This window comes from Cryptomeria japonica, chromosome 5 (assembly GCF_030272615.1).
Source record: "Cryptomeria japonica chromosome 5, Sugi_1.0, whole genome shotgun sequence".
Classification (NCBI taxonomy): Eukaryota; Viridiplantae; Streptophyta; class Pinopsida; order Cupressales; family Cupressaceae; genus Cryptomeria; species Cryptomeria japonica.
Genome location: NC_081409.1, coordinates 187,527,872 through 187,546,552, shown reverse-complemented (window position 1 = coordinate 187,546,552; position 18,681 = coordinate 187,527,872). Strand labels below are relative to the sequence as shown.

Here is an 18,681-nt window from a genome sequence, read left to right as displayed (position 1 = left end):
CTTGCAAAAGACTCATGAGTCCAAGCAAAAAACTCGTGCGAGTCCTTGCAAAAGACTCGCGAGTCTTTCATAGAGACTCGCCAGGACTCGCCTCACGAGTCTGTGGCGAGTCCACAAGTCTTAAAACTATGGTTCAGACTGATCAAAGGGGATAACCTCAAGGTTCCAACTATCAGTTCCTGACTGCTCAGGATAACTCAGTGGTGATGTGTTTTGCTGGTAAACATGAGGGGACTTATGAGTGCTGCAAGCTGGCTTGCATCTAACGATGTCTTGATTTTTAAACTGGGGGAAATAAAAGCAAAAAGGATAGGGTTTAGGAATTCTAAGGACAATGAGAGTAACAGTTGGTGCTGCGGGTAGACAAGTTTCACATAAACTAGTTCCTGCTCAGCCAGAGATATACTCACAACTCCACAGGAATAGTGCAAGCGTGAAGGGATAAAAGGATTTTCAGACTATGGATATCCATTCAGACATCCAATTCTGATGCAGCTTGAGACAAACAACCATAATTGAACTAAGAACAGTATTGGGTTTAGACTAACCATACACTGTGACCCACAATTAGCAAGACCCCCTAATGGTATGAACTTGAAATCACATTAGATACCCTCACACTTCACCATTAAAATCATTGAACTGTAATTAACCAATTGAAGAAAAACCATGCAAACAAATTGGGACAAACAACAAAACCCCTTGCTTCAATGTTTCATTTATTTATTCTAACTACCATTACAACAATTTCTTTCTAGTAGTCCTATTCTATTTCTACTCCTAATCTGGCTGCTAACCTCTAAAAAATCTTAACTCTTTTTAAAGAGAGGCATTGCACTTTTATAGATTTTACATTTTGGATCAATGGCCAGGATTGAGACCATCTAGTGGCTCAGATTTGCCTTCTAGAAGCCTGCCAGCGTTAACCCATACCTAGTAATTCTCATAACTTCCCAGCTATCCCTTTCAACCACTTCAACTACCTTTTCAGTTACCTGAAACTGTTCTCAATCAATTTTGCAAATTAGGTAGCTTAGAAATAACTAACTAGTGTCCCCTTTTTGTTTTGAATTACATTAATGGGGCCCACAGGTAATCATTTTACAATAAAGCAATTTTGTTTTGCAAACAGATTCAAATTGCTGTCAATTCCAGCTTTGTATTTCTGATTCTGAATATGCCTTTCCAGTAGCATTATGTGTGATCACCAGCCTTCAATCTCGTGCTTTGGACTTCAACTTGTTGCTGGTGGTAGTTCTTATCCCCGCGCTTCCTCCCTGGCTCTACACCACCCTCTTCATTAACACTGTCTTATGATCATAACTTTGATCTTGCGTGCTACATCTTCATGCTCCGCTCTGGACTCGCTCCGCTCTGGACTCCCTCTGTAACCAGCGCCATGCTGTTGCCTCTTGGTGCTAGCTGATCCCCACTTGGTGCCATTCATCCAGCACAGACAAGCAATTCAGGGATTAATCACCTATTCATTTAGTTATTCACTGCTGCTCCTAGTATACTCTTCCATGAATCAAATGCGGCTTGATGTTGGCTTTTGAAATGGCACTCGTTTAAGTTATAAGGCCCTTTGATGACATATCACCACTTGATTCTTTGAAATCGCACCATGGTTTTGGTGACAAAACAACAACCGATGGCAAAAAAAAAAGCCCGAAACTTGCTTTTCATCATCATCTATCGATACTCTAAGCTTCACATTTTTCTTGGTGAATCTAAGAGACTCAACACATATATTTTGTCTTTAGTGTTTTTAGCCAAAAAAAAGGTTCAAACTTTCTCCTTTGATTTTTAAAACACCACTCAACACTCAACATTTTTGGACATTTGATTCGGTAAAAAAGGTCTTAGCTTTAAAACATTCGACTGTCCTTTTAAACAATAGCTTCCTCAATAGCTTCCTGATACACATCATACAAATCATCAACAATCCATTCCATATTAGTCTTATTAATTCAATTGGCAGACCCTGGGCCCCAGGAAATTTACCATTTTGAAATGTCGAAACTGCAGAAACAATTTCATCTTTAGCAATTCTTTGATCAAGATCAACTGCCATATCTTTGGACATCTCTTAGGAATAATCTTTTTCCATAGCTCTTGTGCTTACTCATAGCAAGTGGTTTTATTCTCAGCAGGAAAAAGTTGCTTATAGAAATAAAAAATGATCTTAACATTCTCATTGTCATGATACCAATTGTCATTAAACTTAACCGGCCCAATAGATTCCATTGAATGTTTCACCCTCTACATATTAAAGAAATACTTAGTGCCTCTATCTCCATCCTTGATCCAATTCACATTTATTCTAATTCTAACTCTTTGTGTCTTTCTGATCTAAAACTGACAAAGCTCATGCTTGATATCCTTCAGATATTCAATATGGTCGTCATTGAACATGTCTTTCTGAACCTCTGCTTCTGCACTTAATAATTCATCCTACAATGAACACTCAACTCTTCTACTCTCAATTGCAGCCTTTTATCCAATCGTCATCAATAAGGTCTTGAAGTGAGAGACCACTCCATCCCAATAGTCTCTGGCAGATTTCCTGGGAAAAAACATTTTATAATATATCTAACAGTAGCAATATCCCCCAGAAATTAGGGTACTTCAAGGTCTCAGTATTGAGTTTATAGAGGCCATTTTCCCTAATAACCATATTAGGCCCACTATTCTTCACAATAATCCTTGCTTCAATGGGATAATGATTAGACAGTGTTATAGGATCCATATGGCACAGTAGGAATCTTTACTATTGCTTTGATTATTGCACCGTCACCATGTATACCAAATAATTTTATCGTCTTTCTTGTTCCCTTCAAGAGGATCAAACAGTTTGAACATTTTATTAATTCCAGCCAATAGAATTGCTCGTTTTCCTTCCAAGCCCATGGGGATCCCCCAGACTTATCTTCCTTATTTTCAATCACATGGAATTCACCATCTATAATTCAGAGAATTCTGGGCAGTTAAGAAACAATCCACTTCCACACCTCAATTCCCTCCTTGTAGTCATTAGGGCCAAAGATGTAGCAAAGTCCAAATTTTGATAATTCCTGTCAAAAGAGATGCTCAGACACATATTGCACGAGGAACAACTAGAGGAAGTATGCCATTTTTGACTCACAATGGTGGCAATTCCACTCTTTCCTTTGGAATAACAAGTGTGGGAACACTACTGAGTTTTTCCAAATAAACCTCCCGGTTTGTCAAGATGGAACTCCACTGCCTTAATCTCTTGAATAAGCAGGCAGTCCAAATCGCTCCTATTTTTGTAGAGAGCTCTTAAGGCATATTTCCTATCAGTAGATTCTAGTCCCTTAATGTCCCAACTGACACAGTTTAAATTCATTTAGAAGAGGGGGGTTGGCAGCTTTCTGGTTCTTATACAACCTATCAAAACAAGTAGGGATGCTCTCCCCTTTACCTTTTTTCCTAGATTTTTGGGAGCTGTTACTTTGACTCACCTGTTTCCTTTTCTTGTTCTCATCATCCATATGGATAAGCTTCTCTTTAGTCCCCTGATCAATCTCTTCTTCTTGATCCTTTTTTAAATCTCTTCATTTAGTTCACAGTTGTATGGTAAGCCTTCAGAATCTACTGAGTTTACAGCCTCTGAGTCTGGAGGACCTGAGGGTCTATTTTTCAAGACAATCTTTTTTCTTTTATCAGCTCATTTAGTTTATCCAAAACTAGTTCTTGAGCGTTTTTCTTATGAGGAACAATTTCATCAGCCTTCAGAGAGGAATTGATAATGTTCTTATTAGCACTATCATTAGTCACAATTTCATTAAAAACAAGACTTTGCTCAGGGCATACAGTTTCATTTGAAATAGCACACTGTTCAAGACCACCATTGCTTTTAGGACACGTATTTGCAGTCCTTTGATCACCTTTGGAGCCACCATCTCCTTCGGGAGGGGACTCACAATTTATACCTGACACATTGGATTTAGTCCCATTTTCACCATTGGGAGGAACTTCCTTCAAAGGTTTATGACTTTCTTGGTTATTAAATGCTGCCCCCAAAGGCTTATGGTCTTTCTATCGTTGATAATTCTAGGACGGTCTCTTTTTTGATGACCATCCTCTTTACACAAAAGCAAGAGTTAAGACCCCCTGATGCTTTGATTTCACACCTAATTTTTTTTCAATCTAGAGAGAATTCAATCATTTCTGGTATTTGCACCCCTGTATTAAAAGACAAACATTCTAGCATCCATATGGGGCAAAGTGGATCTAGTATCCTCAACTTGCAGAGTTTTACCAATAGGTTTCAAGAGCTAAGGCAGGGAAGCCCACGTGTGGGGAAACATTTTTAACATGAATCCATCTTGGGATAGAACAAAACTTCACTTTGTGTGATCTTCTGTGACCAAGCTCCAGCCTTAAACAAGATTTTACCAATATTCCAAAAGTACTTCTAAAACCCTTTTTTGCATGCCTGTTGTTTTTAAGAAAAATAACCCAAGTTGCTAGTTCATTTTGGGGTTCAGATTCAAGTTCGAGGAACTGGTTCAGCAAAATTTTGAAAATGGGTTTTGGGTTCATTAGTACAAAACAATGTAAAAATCATATATATATATATTTATATGCAGCCTAGAAGCATGAAATAAGACTAGAAATATCACATTGCATCATATAAACAACGAAGTCACCATAAACTTGTAATCATTGCATTATGATCATACCATATGCTCTGGCTCTCACAAGATAGGTCTGTCTGTTGGGGGAGAGTGGAGAGAGTGAGATAGAGGGAGGTAGAGAGAGGGGATAGAGGAAGAGTGATAGGGAGAGAGATGGGTCTAGAGTTCAGGGCAGATAAAGTGAGTGAGATAGTGAAAGAATGCTGATAGGAGCCTGCTGATTACTGAAATTTGATAAGTTTGAAAATTTATAAGATCTTCTAAAACCTAGTTTTTGTATTATAACTCGTAGAGATCTGAAACCACTCTTAAACATCCTACCAATATATTCATGAAATATAACCCTGCAACATAGAAAATAACAAACAGACCTTCTGAATCATTCTCAGAAGGAAATATAAATGCCCATTTTTCCCCACACTGTTGAACGAATTATCCAATTTTTTTTTGCACAGCTAAGTTATTGACATCCATACAAACAAGAAACACAACCGTGTCCTTAAGCATGTATTCCTTTTTTCTAACAGTATTTAACATATCCTCATTAGGGTCTACCATAAGAACCCTGAAAAGAAGAGGATCCTCACCACCTCTACATTGCTTTGAGGTGGTTTCTCCTCCCTCCATAATGGTATCTCCACCATCCCCTTTGTCTCCCACAGTATTTTCTGCATTTATCTGAAGGTTTTTCTGCTTGAAGTGCTTCCTTGAATGTTTTCTGTCCTATCCATAAACACTCTCACAGATGCTCTTAATATATCTGTGTGAATATGTGACTACACCCCATGGAAGACAGCCCATACCTAGACAATGAAAATATTGAAAATCAATTAAATAGATAGAAGGCATAAAAAACACACAGCAACAGCCAAGCAAATGGAAGGACAGCTTTGCAAAATACATTTAGAAAATCGAGAAAGAGCATGAATCCAGATTTGAATAGAGGTTCATAGTAGAACGCACATGGAGGAAGACTGTTGGTCTCCTCATGCATCTGCAGAGCCTCCACCACCCGCCTAATCCACTGATTTATATAATCTGATACATGATTTACCATGTTTCATGATGATCTAATGTTAGACAGGGATATGTTCTTCCCGGACTTGGGGATGTGTTGACGTGTATTTTGTACACAACCAAACACAGAATAAAATACCCAAATGGTACCTTATCCTCTCTTGAGTAAAGTCTCTGAATGCTGAAGATATCGCGAAAAGGATCAATCGGGGTGACTTCAAGGTTCTTCGTTGTAGGATCTCTACGTGTGGATAAGCACCAGTGGTCATTGTGAATGCTGTTTCTTCAAGGGGCCTTACATATTCTCGATCTGCAGGAACAGGATTTTCCTAAATGCTAACAGGTTCTCAAAAAATAGCAAAAGATAGGGTTTCAAGAGATGGATACTAATCTAATATTAAGAATGACTCAATGTAGGCTAGACTTGGTAAGATTCTACCAATTTCAATATTGCCAAGGAATTACAACTCAACTAGAATTGATGCGATCTTCTAAGGTGATTAGTGATTTTCGAATCATCAAGAATTATAGATACTACCATAAAGATACATATCAATATTTCAATAACGATTGAAGGTTCAAGCAATCTCAATATCTCCAGTTGACCACGCAAGGCGTCCTTACAATCAGTAAGAAGCTAGTGGTTTGGAACGTGAATCTCACCAAAGATCAAGCACAACACTTAGTCCTTCAAACTTAAATACTACTTAAACTGAGAATGATTCAAGAAAGTAAACAACCATGAAGATAGCCACAAGAATTGCAATAAAACACCATAACTTCAATATTTTATTGATCTCAAAGCCAAAATAGACAACAATTGTTCGAAATTCTTTCTTCACTACTCAATCTTGCTACAAAATAACTTTCTTCTCTCCAAAGCTCTAACTATTATCTATCTCCTTAATATCTAATGACAAAATGAAAATGAGTGAGGGTATATATAGCATCCTCAATTACAATGAACGACCTAGATCAAAAGAAGATCAACGGCTGAGATTCTGGCACCTAAACCCTAATTAGGGTTTGTTACAAAAGTTCCCCTTTTAGATGAACATTATTAAATGCATAGCCAAATATTTAATTGGCACAAAAGTCGAGGAAACATAGACCAATGATAATTAAGATGCCACATCATTCTATAACAACCTTTCTTCTAGAACCTTGTTCCCTTTCCAATGCTCTTTCTTAGCATATGCAACGAATCTGGACACAATTCCTTAAACCTCAACAATGGGAATCTCAGGAAGATTCTTCATTCATTCCTCCAAGTGGATAACCTGATCAAAGGCAGTGAGAAGAGCTGCTTCCCATCCAGGTTCGAGTTCTTTGATCTTCTCAATCAGGAGCATAGTAGTGAACATTAGATCCCGCTGCCCATCTGTGATGACATTCTCATCTTTGCAAAAGATGACCTTGACTCTCTCTTCCAACTCTTGGAGGTCCACATCCGTCTCAACTTCGATCTGCCTGCCAAGAATGGTACACAACACTTCAAACACCTTATCTTGAATTGGATGGATGACGCCTTCAACTTGATTGCATTTGGTGCTGATGTCTTCGAAAAGAACCTCTTTCATCTGGAGTAGAGTCAACCACTGAAGTAGGTTATGAGCTCCTCCATCCATTATCTTTTCTTGTGCTAGGATCTTCCTTGGTGTTTGCCTGATTACTTGTAGAACAGGAATGATAACATCTCTAGTGTGAGCGAAAACGGCTGCAGTTATCATTAGATTGTGGACAATCTCAAGGACCTGGATAGCTCAGTGGATTGTCTTCATCATTCTTGTTGTAAATTCAACAGCTACCGTGTGGGATTTGTCAATCCAAGAGCTCATAAGCTGAACCAAGCTCTTGACTCTTTCTGCCTCGCCAACTGATTCAAGGGGAAGTGCCTGCACAGGAGATACAGTTGGATCCTGACGTCTCAAGGGCTGATTGAGATGACTAAAGTAGCCTCTCCAAGCACCGACCTCTCTCTCAAGCTTCCTATTCTTTTCCATTTCTTCTTTAAGTTTGCCCTTAAGTGCTTCAAATGAATCGGTTGCCTCATCCATTGCCTGTTCAGTAGTGAGTGGACCAAGCTCAAATGTTTCTACATCATACTCATCTGCAAGCATTTCACCTTCATACTTGTCCACTACTGGTGTAGCTATCTGCAATTTCTTGGATCCTGTCTCATCCCTTATCACTTTGGACATCTTCGTGGCCTTCCTCTTCTCCGTTACTTCTTGAGAATTTCCTATAAGGCTCTCTAAGTCAATTGCATCTTCTTCTTCTTCAATCACAATCACCCTTGTCAGTCTCTCTTTCAACCAATCTGGAATGGCGGATCTTGTCTCTCTCACTTGTATTTCTTTAGGTAGTGGTTCATCTTCTCGGAGAGGAGATGTCGCTTCATCATCATTTCCCTGATCCTCTTGTAGCTCATCAATTTGTAGAGGTTGACTTGATGAATGTTGAGGTGTTTGTCCCTTCTCTGGCTTATCATTCTATACCATGAATTCCATAGATTCATCAATCTCAGGTACCATCTTCTTTTGACCTTCTGCTTGACTTGCCTTCTTTCCATGTCGAGAAGATGTATCTGATGGGCGATCTCGATTGGCCTCTTGCTTCTTCTTGGAGGATTCTCTTTTCTCAGGTCTTTCTTTCCTCCTCGCGCCTCTAGGATGAGAATTGTCTTCACTTATGCTTGCTTCTCCTTCTTCTAGTCTTTCCTCTAAAGTAAAAGTCATTGGTACATTCTGCTCTCTTAACTTCTGATGTTGTACATCCACCCATCTGCGAGTACATGACAAAACTGGAGCCATCAAAGCTCTCAAGTCCAAAATCTCAGGCTCGCTCCAATCTATCTTCACTCACTTATCTTCTTTGTCATAGGATGACTGGAGATGTCTGCCATTGTCCTGAGCTTGATCGGCTACTCTGTAAACTTTGCATTTTCTGATGAAATCTAAGGGTAATCTGGGATGCATCTTTCTTTTCACTTCTAAATCACTTGAGAGATTCATCCAAAAGTCTTCCTCCTGAAACTCATGTCCGTACTTCCTAGCAATTGTCTCCTCCATATAACCATAAGGATCAAAATTCTCCCGTGGGGCAAAGAAGGTGAATGAATACAAGGCTAATTCCTTCTCTGCATCCTCTGAAGCTTGAGTATTAGGACATACCTCAATTGAATTCCCTAATATGATAGGTACGGGAATTCCATTTTCATGCTTGTGTTTGGATATCTTTGCACAAGCTACCAACTGCCTGGTTACCTCAAGTAGCACTATCCTGTCCGTTGGATACCTAGGCAACATGTAGGGAGGTGAAGGACACCTTTGAACTCTGATATATGTAAACTTTTGAAACTGGATGAACCATGCACCATACCTCTTCACAAGCTCTTGTGCATCCAGAGATAGTCGATTGTGAATCCTGCCTTGCAATATCCTAGTGATGTTCATCGTGAAGGTATCATTGACTAGCTTGTAGTCACTTCCAGGTGGATGATGCAAATGAACATAAGAGTCACAAACTCTCACTTCTCTGGGTCCTCTTCCGATCACTCCTCTGTGAGGTAGCCCTGCATACTCAAAACTCCTGATCAAGGCATATATGACATATGAGCTCATGTGGAACGACTTGGTAGGCCTCAGTCTTCTCAACTGCACATCCAGGCTATTGCTAATAATTTTGGCCCAATGAATCGTTCCTTTCCCTTGGACAATCACTTGAATGAAGTAGAACATCCATTTCTCGAAGTAGAAGGCTTGGGGAGCCCCTGTAACTTGATTGAGCAAAGTTATCAAATCTCTGTACTCTTCTTGGAAATCAATCCTATGCGGTGTATTAGGAATCTTGTTCAGGCGAGGATGACTTTTGAGCAACCAATTCTTGTTGATGAGATTCAGGCAAGTGTCGGGATCATCTTCATACATTGACCTGGCTCCTTCTAGGCTTTTGTAAATCATATCATTATGCTCTGGAAGATGAAGAGCTTCGCTCATAGCCTCCTCTGAAAGGTAAGCTAAAGTGTTTCCTTCCTTGGATACGATCGATCTTGATTGTGAGTCATAATGGCAGGCACACTCGATCATCAGCTCATGACACTGGACTGCTGGGGGGAAACCGGCCGCCTTGATGATGCCACTTTCAATTATCCTCTTCGCTATAGGTGATGGCTTGCCAATGTAGGGGACCTCTCGAAACTTCTTCACACTGAAGTTTCCCAAGTTGGTATCTCCGATATTACTCCATTTGGACACGATCCTGGTCTCCAATTCTTCGTTCTTCTGATCTTCCTTCATGAGAGCCGGGCGACTAGTAGATGCTCCCGCCTTTGGAGTCGCCATCTTGAAACCTACACAACATTTCACAATTAGCAATATATCTTGAAGCGTAGAAATATAGAATGGAAAGGAAGATTAAAGATTTTAATTAGGAAACTTCATGATAAATCTTGAGTTATCATTTCTTAATTAACTATGCCAAACTTAGAATTTTCAAAACAAAAAGTTCAAAATTCAAATCTTCAACAATGGTGTCAAGATGATTTCGCCATACCTCCTCTTGAGTATTAAACTCTAAGAAATGATGCAAAAATAGGTGAATTTCGCTAAGCAAAATGTAGATCAAAGCTCTCCCTTGGATAAAATGCGCCTCCTTTAGCCTTCATAAGAATTAACTCCACTTCCTTCTAGTCTCCAACACTTGAAATAAATTTGCTCCAAGCAAACTAGATTTCGCACCTTCAATTAGCCTTCCAAATTCGCACTTGAAGCAATGATTGAATGATTTGAATTGTGAAAAAACACCTCCAATATATAGAGCGCTCACCCCTTTGCTCCCTCTAGGCCGACTTGGCAAAAAGAGTTTAAAAAATAAATAAAATTCCAAAAAAGGGGGGCCGACTTGGCAAAATAAATGAAAATAAGGCCTTAAGCGCTTTATATTTAATTTTAATTTAATAAAAATTAATTTTAAATGCCTCCAAGATAGAAGTTCGATTTTTTAAGGCTTAAAATTAATTTATTAAATGCCAAAATGTCTTTTATTTAATGCCAATTTAATTTTAATTTTTTCAAATGCCTCAAAATTAGCAATTTTGGCGATCTAATGCAATTTGGAGAATATTAATTTTTAAAACAAGGCTTAATGAAACTTCCTGAGGATTTCGCCCTGGACCTTCACTGAGGGTCAGGAGCGATTTTTTCATTTTTTGCTCAAATTTAGCACTTTTCCACCTCCAAAATTTCTTCAAGACATTTCAACTAGGTCCTTTTACTGAATTGCAAACTTAGCTCAATCCAATTTTGGAGAAAAGGCGTGATTTTGAAGTTTCTTGCTGTGGGCCCTCTCTGAGGGTCCGTAGCGATTTTTGCAATTTAGGCTTGATTCTTCATCATTTTTCATTAAAACTTCATTCATCATTTGGCAATGCCTTCCCTTAATCCACTCCAACCAAATTCGCTTTGTTGTTGTAAGGTAAAACAAGGATTTTCAACAATATCGCTATGGGCCCTCTCTGAGGGTCCGTAGTGATTTTTCGCTGTGGGCCTTCACTGAGGGTCAGGAGCGATTTTTCATTTTCTGACCAAAATCATCAAGTTTTAAATGCAAAATAATATTCATCCTGCTCTTGGAGGTTTTTTCTCCTTGTCCAAACCCTGCCTTAGCACCATTTTGAAGAAAACATACATTTTTTGAAAATCTCGCTGTGGGCCTTCAGTGAGGGTTCGGAGCGATTTTTTGGTTCTAGGCAAATTCCTTCATCTTTTAATCTTCAAATCACCTCCAAGGCATAACACATCACGTTCTCCTCCTGTCCAAGCAAGATTTTATCTCAATTCTTCAAACCAAGGAGAGAAAACTGGAAAATCGCTATGGGCCCTCTCTGAGAGTCCGTAGCGATTTTTGTAATTGCCTTCAAAATACTGATTCTCAACGATTTCTTTTCACTTCAAGGCTTTTCAAACATCGTTTCTAACCCATGCCTAACCTTAGCTTTCCTCGAACTTGGATGAAAACTTCCCATTTTAGGTTTCTCGCTGTGGGCCCTCTCTGAGGGTCCGGAGCGATTTCTCGCTGTGGGCCTTCAGTGAGGGTTAGGAGCGATTTTTCATTTTGGGTTGATTTCCCCTTGTGTTGATCCTCCAAATTATATTCAACGAATAGACCTTGCCTTCCTCCTTCCCCTCCAATCATGAAATCACTTTGATCCTGCAAGAATAATGCATATTTGAAAATCTCGCTATGGACCCTCTCTGAGGGTCCGTAGCGATTTTTGCTACTTGGACCAAAATGCTTCACTTTTCGTCTAAAAATCACTTTGCCAAGGAAGATATCATCTTGTTCTTTGTTATGAATAAAAATTCATGACCAAGAATTGTCCAAAAATGTGCACACAAAGAAAATCGCTGTGGGCCCTCTCTGAGGGTCCGTAGCGATTTTTCCTTTCCTGGGCAAAACTCCTTCAATTTATCATCTTTGATCAAGTTTGGATACTTCATTATGTTCATTCTATCCTTCATCATGCCCTTGACCTCTCAAATCGACCAAATAAAGCTTGCAATGACCCTTATAAGATTTCTCGCTGTGGGCCCTCTCTGAGGGTCCGTAGCGATTTTTCTGTTTTCAACAAGGTCCTTCATCATTTCTAGCCAAAACTTCCTCAGGCGGGTGGGGAAAGTCATTTATTTTCCATCTATGATCAAAACTTGGTTTCTTTTTATTGAAAAATGAAGGAAATCAAAATCTTGCTGTGGGCCTTTAGTGAGGGTCCGTAGCGATTTTTTCCTTAGATTCCAAAATTCACCATCTTTCACGTCTCCAAACCGTCCAAAGCATCAAATCACGTTGAATCATCCTTCCAGGAGGCCCTGCACAAAGTAATTTAGAAAAGTCAGTGACAAATATGACTTAAACAACATTTTCGCCCTGGGCCCTCTCTGAGGGTCAGGAGCGATTTTACCCTTTTAGGCCAAACTGCTTCAAATTTAAGTCTCAAACTGCTCCACAAGGCAAAGTTAGGTCATTTTCAAGGTCAGGGACCAGTTAGCAAGTCCATCAAAAACAAGAAATTGTGCTCAGGATAAATTTCGCCCTGGGCCTTCTCTGAGGGTCAGGAGCGATTTGTCTGTTTCAGGCATCATCTTGCTTCAAAAATTTGATCAAAACTTACCTAGGCAAGAACACACAATTTCACCTTCAAAATGCTAACACTTAGTCAAAATTGGATTTTACCCTAAAAACCTTGATTAGACCTGACCTAAGACCTATTTGACTCCCCTGAAAGGCCTATCTTACTTCAATCGTCTCAATTCTTCGGGAGGACGCTTAACAACTTTCCAAAATTCGACTGGACTCAGCTTGAATAACATCCAAAAGAAACTCCTAAGGTTTAGCCCTAGTCCAGATAGACAACTCACTCACTCAAAACCCTAAAAGCAGAGAGAAGAACAAGCAAAACAAAAGCGAAAAAGAGGGGGTCCCCATTCTAATGGGGCGATGTGTGAAATGGTCAGAACAAGATGCAACGAACTCCCTTTGGCTGACTTCTTTCACTATGGATTCTGGGGACATGTCCCTGAAACAGCTGTTGAATGAGGCCGTGTCCTAGGGCTGTTCTTGACCATCTTGAGGATGTCCATATTGCCCCCATTTTACTGCACACTTGTGTTTGGGGATTCACACCTAGTGTTGTGAATGTGAACCTTGCGTTTCCTTTAATACCCATGTATATTTGATATTTATTATTTATTAGATGTTACTTTCAAAACAACACTCTGAATTGTCAAAGAATGTCATGTCTTTTTCTGTTAAAAATTGGATTTTGGTCAATATTAACTCATTTTATTCTTCCGTGGGTTAATTGGACAAGCTTAGGCAGAAAAAGTAATTTAATATTTATGAATGGCCAAATATTTTCAGTATCAAAAGGACATTTAGATATTAAATTAAATATTTGGAAACAATTAGTGGGGAATTGGATTTTGTGTCATAATGGGAAGTTTGAAATATTTCTATTTACGACTTTCCCACCAAGAGAGGAAGGGAAAATTGAAATATTTCTAATTAATGATTTTCCCACCAAGAGCAAATTTGGAAAGCAAGAGTGGAGTGGGAAATTAAAATATTTCTAATTAATGATTTTCCCACCAAGTGCAAATTTGGAAAGTAAGAGTGGAGTGAAAATTTGTAATATTTGTAATTATTGATTTTCCCACCAAATTGGCCAAGGACAAGATAAATACAAAGCATATTCGGGAAAATGGATCTTTATGCCATTTCTACTTCTCAATTTCTTATAGTATGAACTTCATGTTCTACAAAATTCTTCAGTGGATGGAAACCCATTGGAGATTGGAGGCTTGTGGACGGAAACCCATAAGTTTCAGGTGGATGGTGGACGAAACCCCCTTGTTCACCTAGAGCAACTTCATCCAGAGGTTGCATTGGAGCTTCAAGATTTCAGCAGTTTTCTATTGTGTTTGTTCAAGGCTTCATTAATATTGTTGCAGAAATTCCAGATGTGTTTTGAGGGCTTTGCTGCTGTTATTGATCTTGTATCAGATCATATTCTATGTATTTTCCATTTGTAAATCAAACAAATATCAGCTTGTGGTATTTACAGTGACACTGGTGGTATTGAGTTATAATAGTTCTGTGGGTTTTGCTTATTTATTGGAGTTTGAATGTATTAATGTTGTTGCTGCAATAATCAGTTTCGGAACTGATTAAAGGATGTACATATCAGAAAAATCATTTTCAATGATGTTCTATAAAGTTCCATTTTAACTCAGCCCTTTTTGTGCAAAAGTAGCTAACTAGTTTGGGTGTTTTGGGTGAAGTTTTCTGTAATATTTGTGAATCTATTTTCTAGATCTAAAAGCAATATTAAATTTTTGGTTGGCAAAGAAATAATGAATGGAAAGTATAGGCTTTGTGGTGACTTGAGTTAATTACAATATAGTATTTCATTGTTGCAGTAACTTGGGGTGTTTCATCAAAAAACGTCAGTTGTTTCATTCTTATAATTTAGAAAGCAGACATGGATGATGTTTAGAACAATGTGTGTATCAGAATTCCTTCTGCTTGTAATTTATCAGTTGAGAAACTTTTAGAATTATGCAGAAAAGAATAATGCTAGCACTTTTAGTGGCACGGAGGAGCCCTGGGAGATACATACACAAGCTTGGATATATAAAGTTGGCTGGCTACATGAATAGTGCTGTTTTAAATCTTTTAAGTTATCAACTGTGAAGCTTATAGGCTGGGTTAAGCCCTAAACAAAGTAGAGAAATTAAACCTGTAAGGAAGATATTTGTGAATTAGAACTTTAACAAACTTGGAGTTTATTGAAGAGACTCCAATATTCATCAGAAAATATATTTGTAGGCATGGTGCATTGGTGTATGTTTTTGCAAATTCCAAACACAAGCATTCAAATCAGCTATGTTGAGTGCAACCAAGCTGCGATTATAATTTGCTCGACAGGCATTATAAAAGCTTACATTCCCATAACTTTCTTTACAATTAGTGACTGTTCATTAGCTCTATTTCAGTTGTGTTGTGGATGGGATATCTGCATAGTTACCAGGAGACCCGTACTGGTACTGGAGATGTCTCTGGAAACTTCTTGATGCAGATGGTGCTTTTGGCTGCTGTCTCCTGCCGTCTCCCGGCCAAAAATTGACATCTCCTCCTAGAAAACTTAGGGAAAAAAAAAGTAAACAAATAAGACAAGCTTGCAGCAAAGCAAAGTCGTAGGGAAATGACTAATAAGGAAATTGTTTCGCAAGAAGACAAAAATCCATGCAAAATTATAGTTGATTGGATCTATTGACAATGTAGACTTTTTGAGAGGACTGATTTCTTATCATTGTAGTAGTCTAAAGAGAAATTGCCTTTATTATTTGGCCGACAATATTGATTGTGCTCAACATCTATATTACCTTACTTCCACTAAACAATTTAGACTGGCTACGGTATCAGCAATATAAACAATTTTAATTTCAATTTTTGTTCAGTTTAAAAGTTAATGTTAAACTTTACCACTGTCCTTGTTTTCAAAGTTCTCTGTCATGATATGTTTTGGAATTATTAAATTATATTTAAAAAAATTGGCGTCCCCAAGTACCCGTCTCCTATTTTTGAAAATTAGTCGTGCCAGTACTGGTGCCAATCTCCAGAGTCTCCAAGTACCCGTCTCCTGGTAAACTTGGATATCTGCAATACTATGTTGTGAATGTCTAGATTTCTATTTTTGAAAAACCATCTACATCCATCCTTTTCTAAGTGACTGTATGACGCTTAGTTGACAACTAATGGATCACTAACTTAGTACTTTGATGATTTGTAGATATTTTGAGAGACTAAGGATCATGCATGTACAGTCTAAGCAAGTGTTGCTTAACAAACCAAAAATTAGCTATTAATGGACTGCTTAAGCATTTGTTTATTAAAATCTTTTGTATCTCTGTGATGCAGTCTTCTCTAATCTGTTGAAACTCCGTGCTTCCTTTCTCGATGCATTCCCAACACAAACTATTAGACATCTTTAGAAAGTCAAAAGCAATTTAGGAGATTTAAGTGCTATGAATTTATGAGAATAATGATTCTTTGAAGTAAATGTTGTCAAGGTGTTTATTCATACCTTAATAGATTGAATAGGTTGTTAAAAATGTTATTTTCATTGCCACCCTATAATTAGTTTGGGGTTACATCCGTGTTCGATTGATTGCTTATGTATTTTTTGTTAGGCAAATAAGAAAGCTTAATAATACTATAATAAAATAAAAAATTCTGAGCAAGCAAGATGATGCCGGAGTTTTTAAACATATATAGAGAATTTGGTATTGCAGGGACCATCTTTTGTTCAATATAACTCATTTGCATGGTATTTCTGTGTTTAAATTGTGAACCTTGTTGAATTTAGTTAGCTTTGGAGTGCACCTCGGGTTAAATAGAGAATGAATGTTAATCTGGATATATTGGAATCTTTCACTCCTTTTTTACCAGATCCATAAACTAAAATGAGGTATTTACACAATGGTTGAACATGTTTACTTGTGGAAATCTTGATCTTTTATTTGCCTTGCCATTTATGTGTATGTTAAGTATCATGTGGCGCTGGACCACTGGGAAATTGGAAAGTTCAAGCAAAAGGCTTTCTTTATGTTGACATTTCTTATATATTACTGTTGGATTTCGTTTATAAAAGGTTCAATGCATTTAAAATTGGAAAATGCTAATCAAGAAAAATAAAATGCTGCAGGCAAGACAGTGTCTTTCTGTGAGAGGAATTTTTCCGATGTTGGCAGATCCTCGACATGCGGTAAGATTCTTTGGCATAGTTGCAGGGAAATTGTATATTATTGGAAAGCTACTTGAAAATTTGCAGCTGTTAGATATGCCTGAAATCATGTCTAACCCTTTTTAACAAAATTTCAGCAATCCTTCCTTAACAACTTTTAAAGTTAAATTACATTTATATCATATCAAATGTCAAATTGATTGCATGAACTATTTAAAAAGTCGATCACTTGTAATAACTGTTAGCATTCTCATTAACAAGGTTTTTGGCATAACATGAATGTTTTTGCAGCCTTCTCAATATATAAAATCTGTGTTATAGTGAAGAAAATCCCTTTTTATTGCATCTTTTATTTTATTTCAGAATTATTATTTCCAGACTTACTAGAAAATCTGCATCAAATTTCTTGAATCTGTTATTTCTTGTATTTATTTGGATTTCATGCAAACGATTTTAAGTTGTAGCCTCTGATGTCAGAGTCTTAATGTTAAGAAGCTGATTAAGATTTCATGTGGGTTGGAACCATATCTCGATATAGAGTTGGAACCATCACTACTAGATTGAACGCCTGAACAATAAACTGAAATCAACAGTTGTTTTGTAGGAATTTTCCTAGATGATTGAATATTTTGTATGAAGATTGACATGTCTGGGAATATATAATATGGAGTCAAAAGCAGGTCATATTGGTCTACCTTTAATGGATGCAAGTGGTGATCATCGTATAATACTTTCATTTCTGATAGCAAATTGATAAATGCAGCTCATTTTATAGGTTTTTAGCCTTCAGGCACTAATTAGTGTATGTATCATCTGACAAACAGGACAAATGGACAAATTAATTTTTAGTCTCTCTAATGGTTGTATGTTCCATACAGGCGGAGTCTACTAGTGCTACAAATGAGTCCATATTGAAAATAGCACTGGATCATGGAAAAGCTGCAGGAATAATCAAGCCTCATGATCGTATAGTTGTTTTCCAAAAAGTAGGTGATTCATCGGTTGTAAAGATAATTGAGCTTGAAGGGTAATTTTCAAAAAGTATGTGACACGTCAGTTGTAAAGATAGTCGAGATCAAAGAGTAATTTGGACAAAGACAATAATGTGAAATTTTTTCACGTCTGCCACGGGAAAATGGGTAATAGTTTGCATTCAATTTTTCAGAATACTTTGGTCTTACATTTTTGTGGGCAGTCATAACATTAATTTTTTTACTGAATTTTATTAATTGATACAATGAATCCAGCAACAAACCTGGATTCAGTGTTTTTATAATCCCAATTCTATGTTACACTCCCGTAGGTAGAGTTTTCTATGCCTGCAAGTTATTTACATTTTGAACTTTTTAAAATGAGTGATCTACAGACATAACCTTCTACAGACTTTTATGTAATTGCAAAATGCTTTAGATAATCTCTTTTAACTTTCGTGTTATCCACTAAATTATCTGGTGCTTTTATGAAGAATTTTGGAAAAAAATTATAAGTGGGTTGTTGGCAGATTTATGTAACTGCATGTTTGAGTGTCCATTTATCTATAAATCTATGAGGACTACTTGATATCTTTAAATGTGCATTAATCAGATATTTTTCCGTTTTTAAACTAATGGTCTTCCATGTGTTGTTCGATCTTTTAAGTTTCATTCTTTATGGGAAACACACATCCTAGGTCATATGCATGCAAATTAAGGCTAG

The 18,681-nt window shown here is 37.6% G+C and overlaps 1 protein-coding gene across 1 annotated transcript in view; it reads left to right on the top strand.

Annotated features, from left to right (window-relative positions):
• Nucleotides 1–18,268, top strand: part of LOC131060887 (pyruvate kinase 1, cytosolic) — a 52,025-nt gene extending 33,757 nt beyond the window's left edge. The window contains exons 15-16 of the mRNA XM_057994314.2: nucleotides 16,948–17,007; nucleotides 17,865–18,268. Of these exons, the coding sequence (XP_057850297.2) occupies nucleotides 16,948–17,007; nucleotides 17,865–18,017 (213 nt within the window). The 3' untranslated portion in view covers nucleotides 18,018–18,268. The remainder of the gene's footprint in view (nucleotides 1–16,947; nucleotides 17,008–17,864) is intronic.
• The last annotated feature ends 413 nt before the right edge of the window (nucleotides 18,269–18,681 follow it).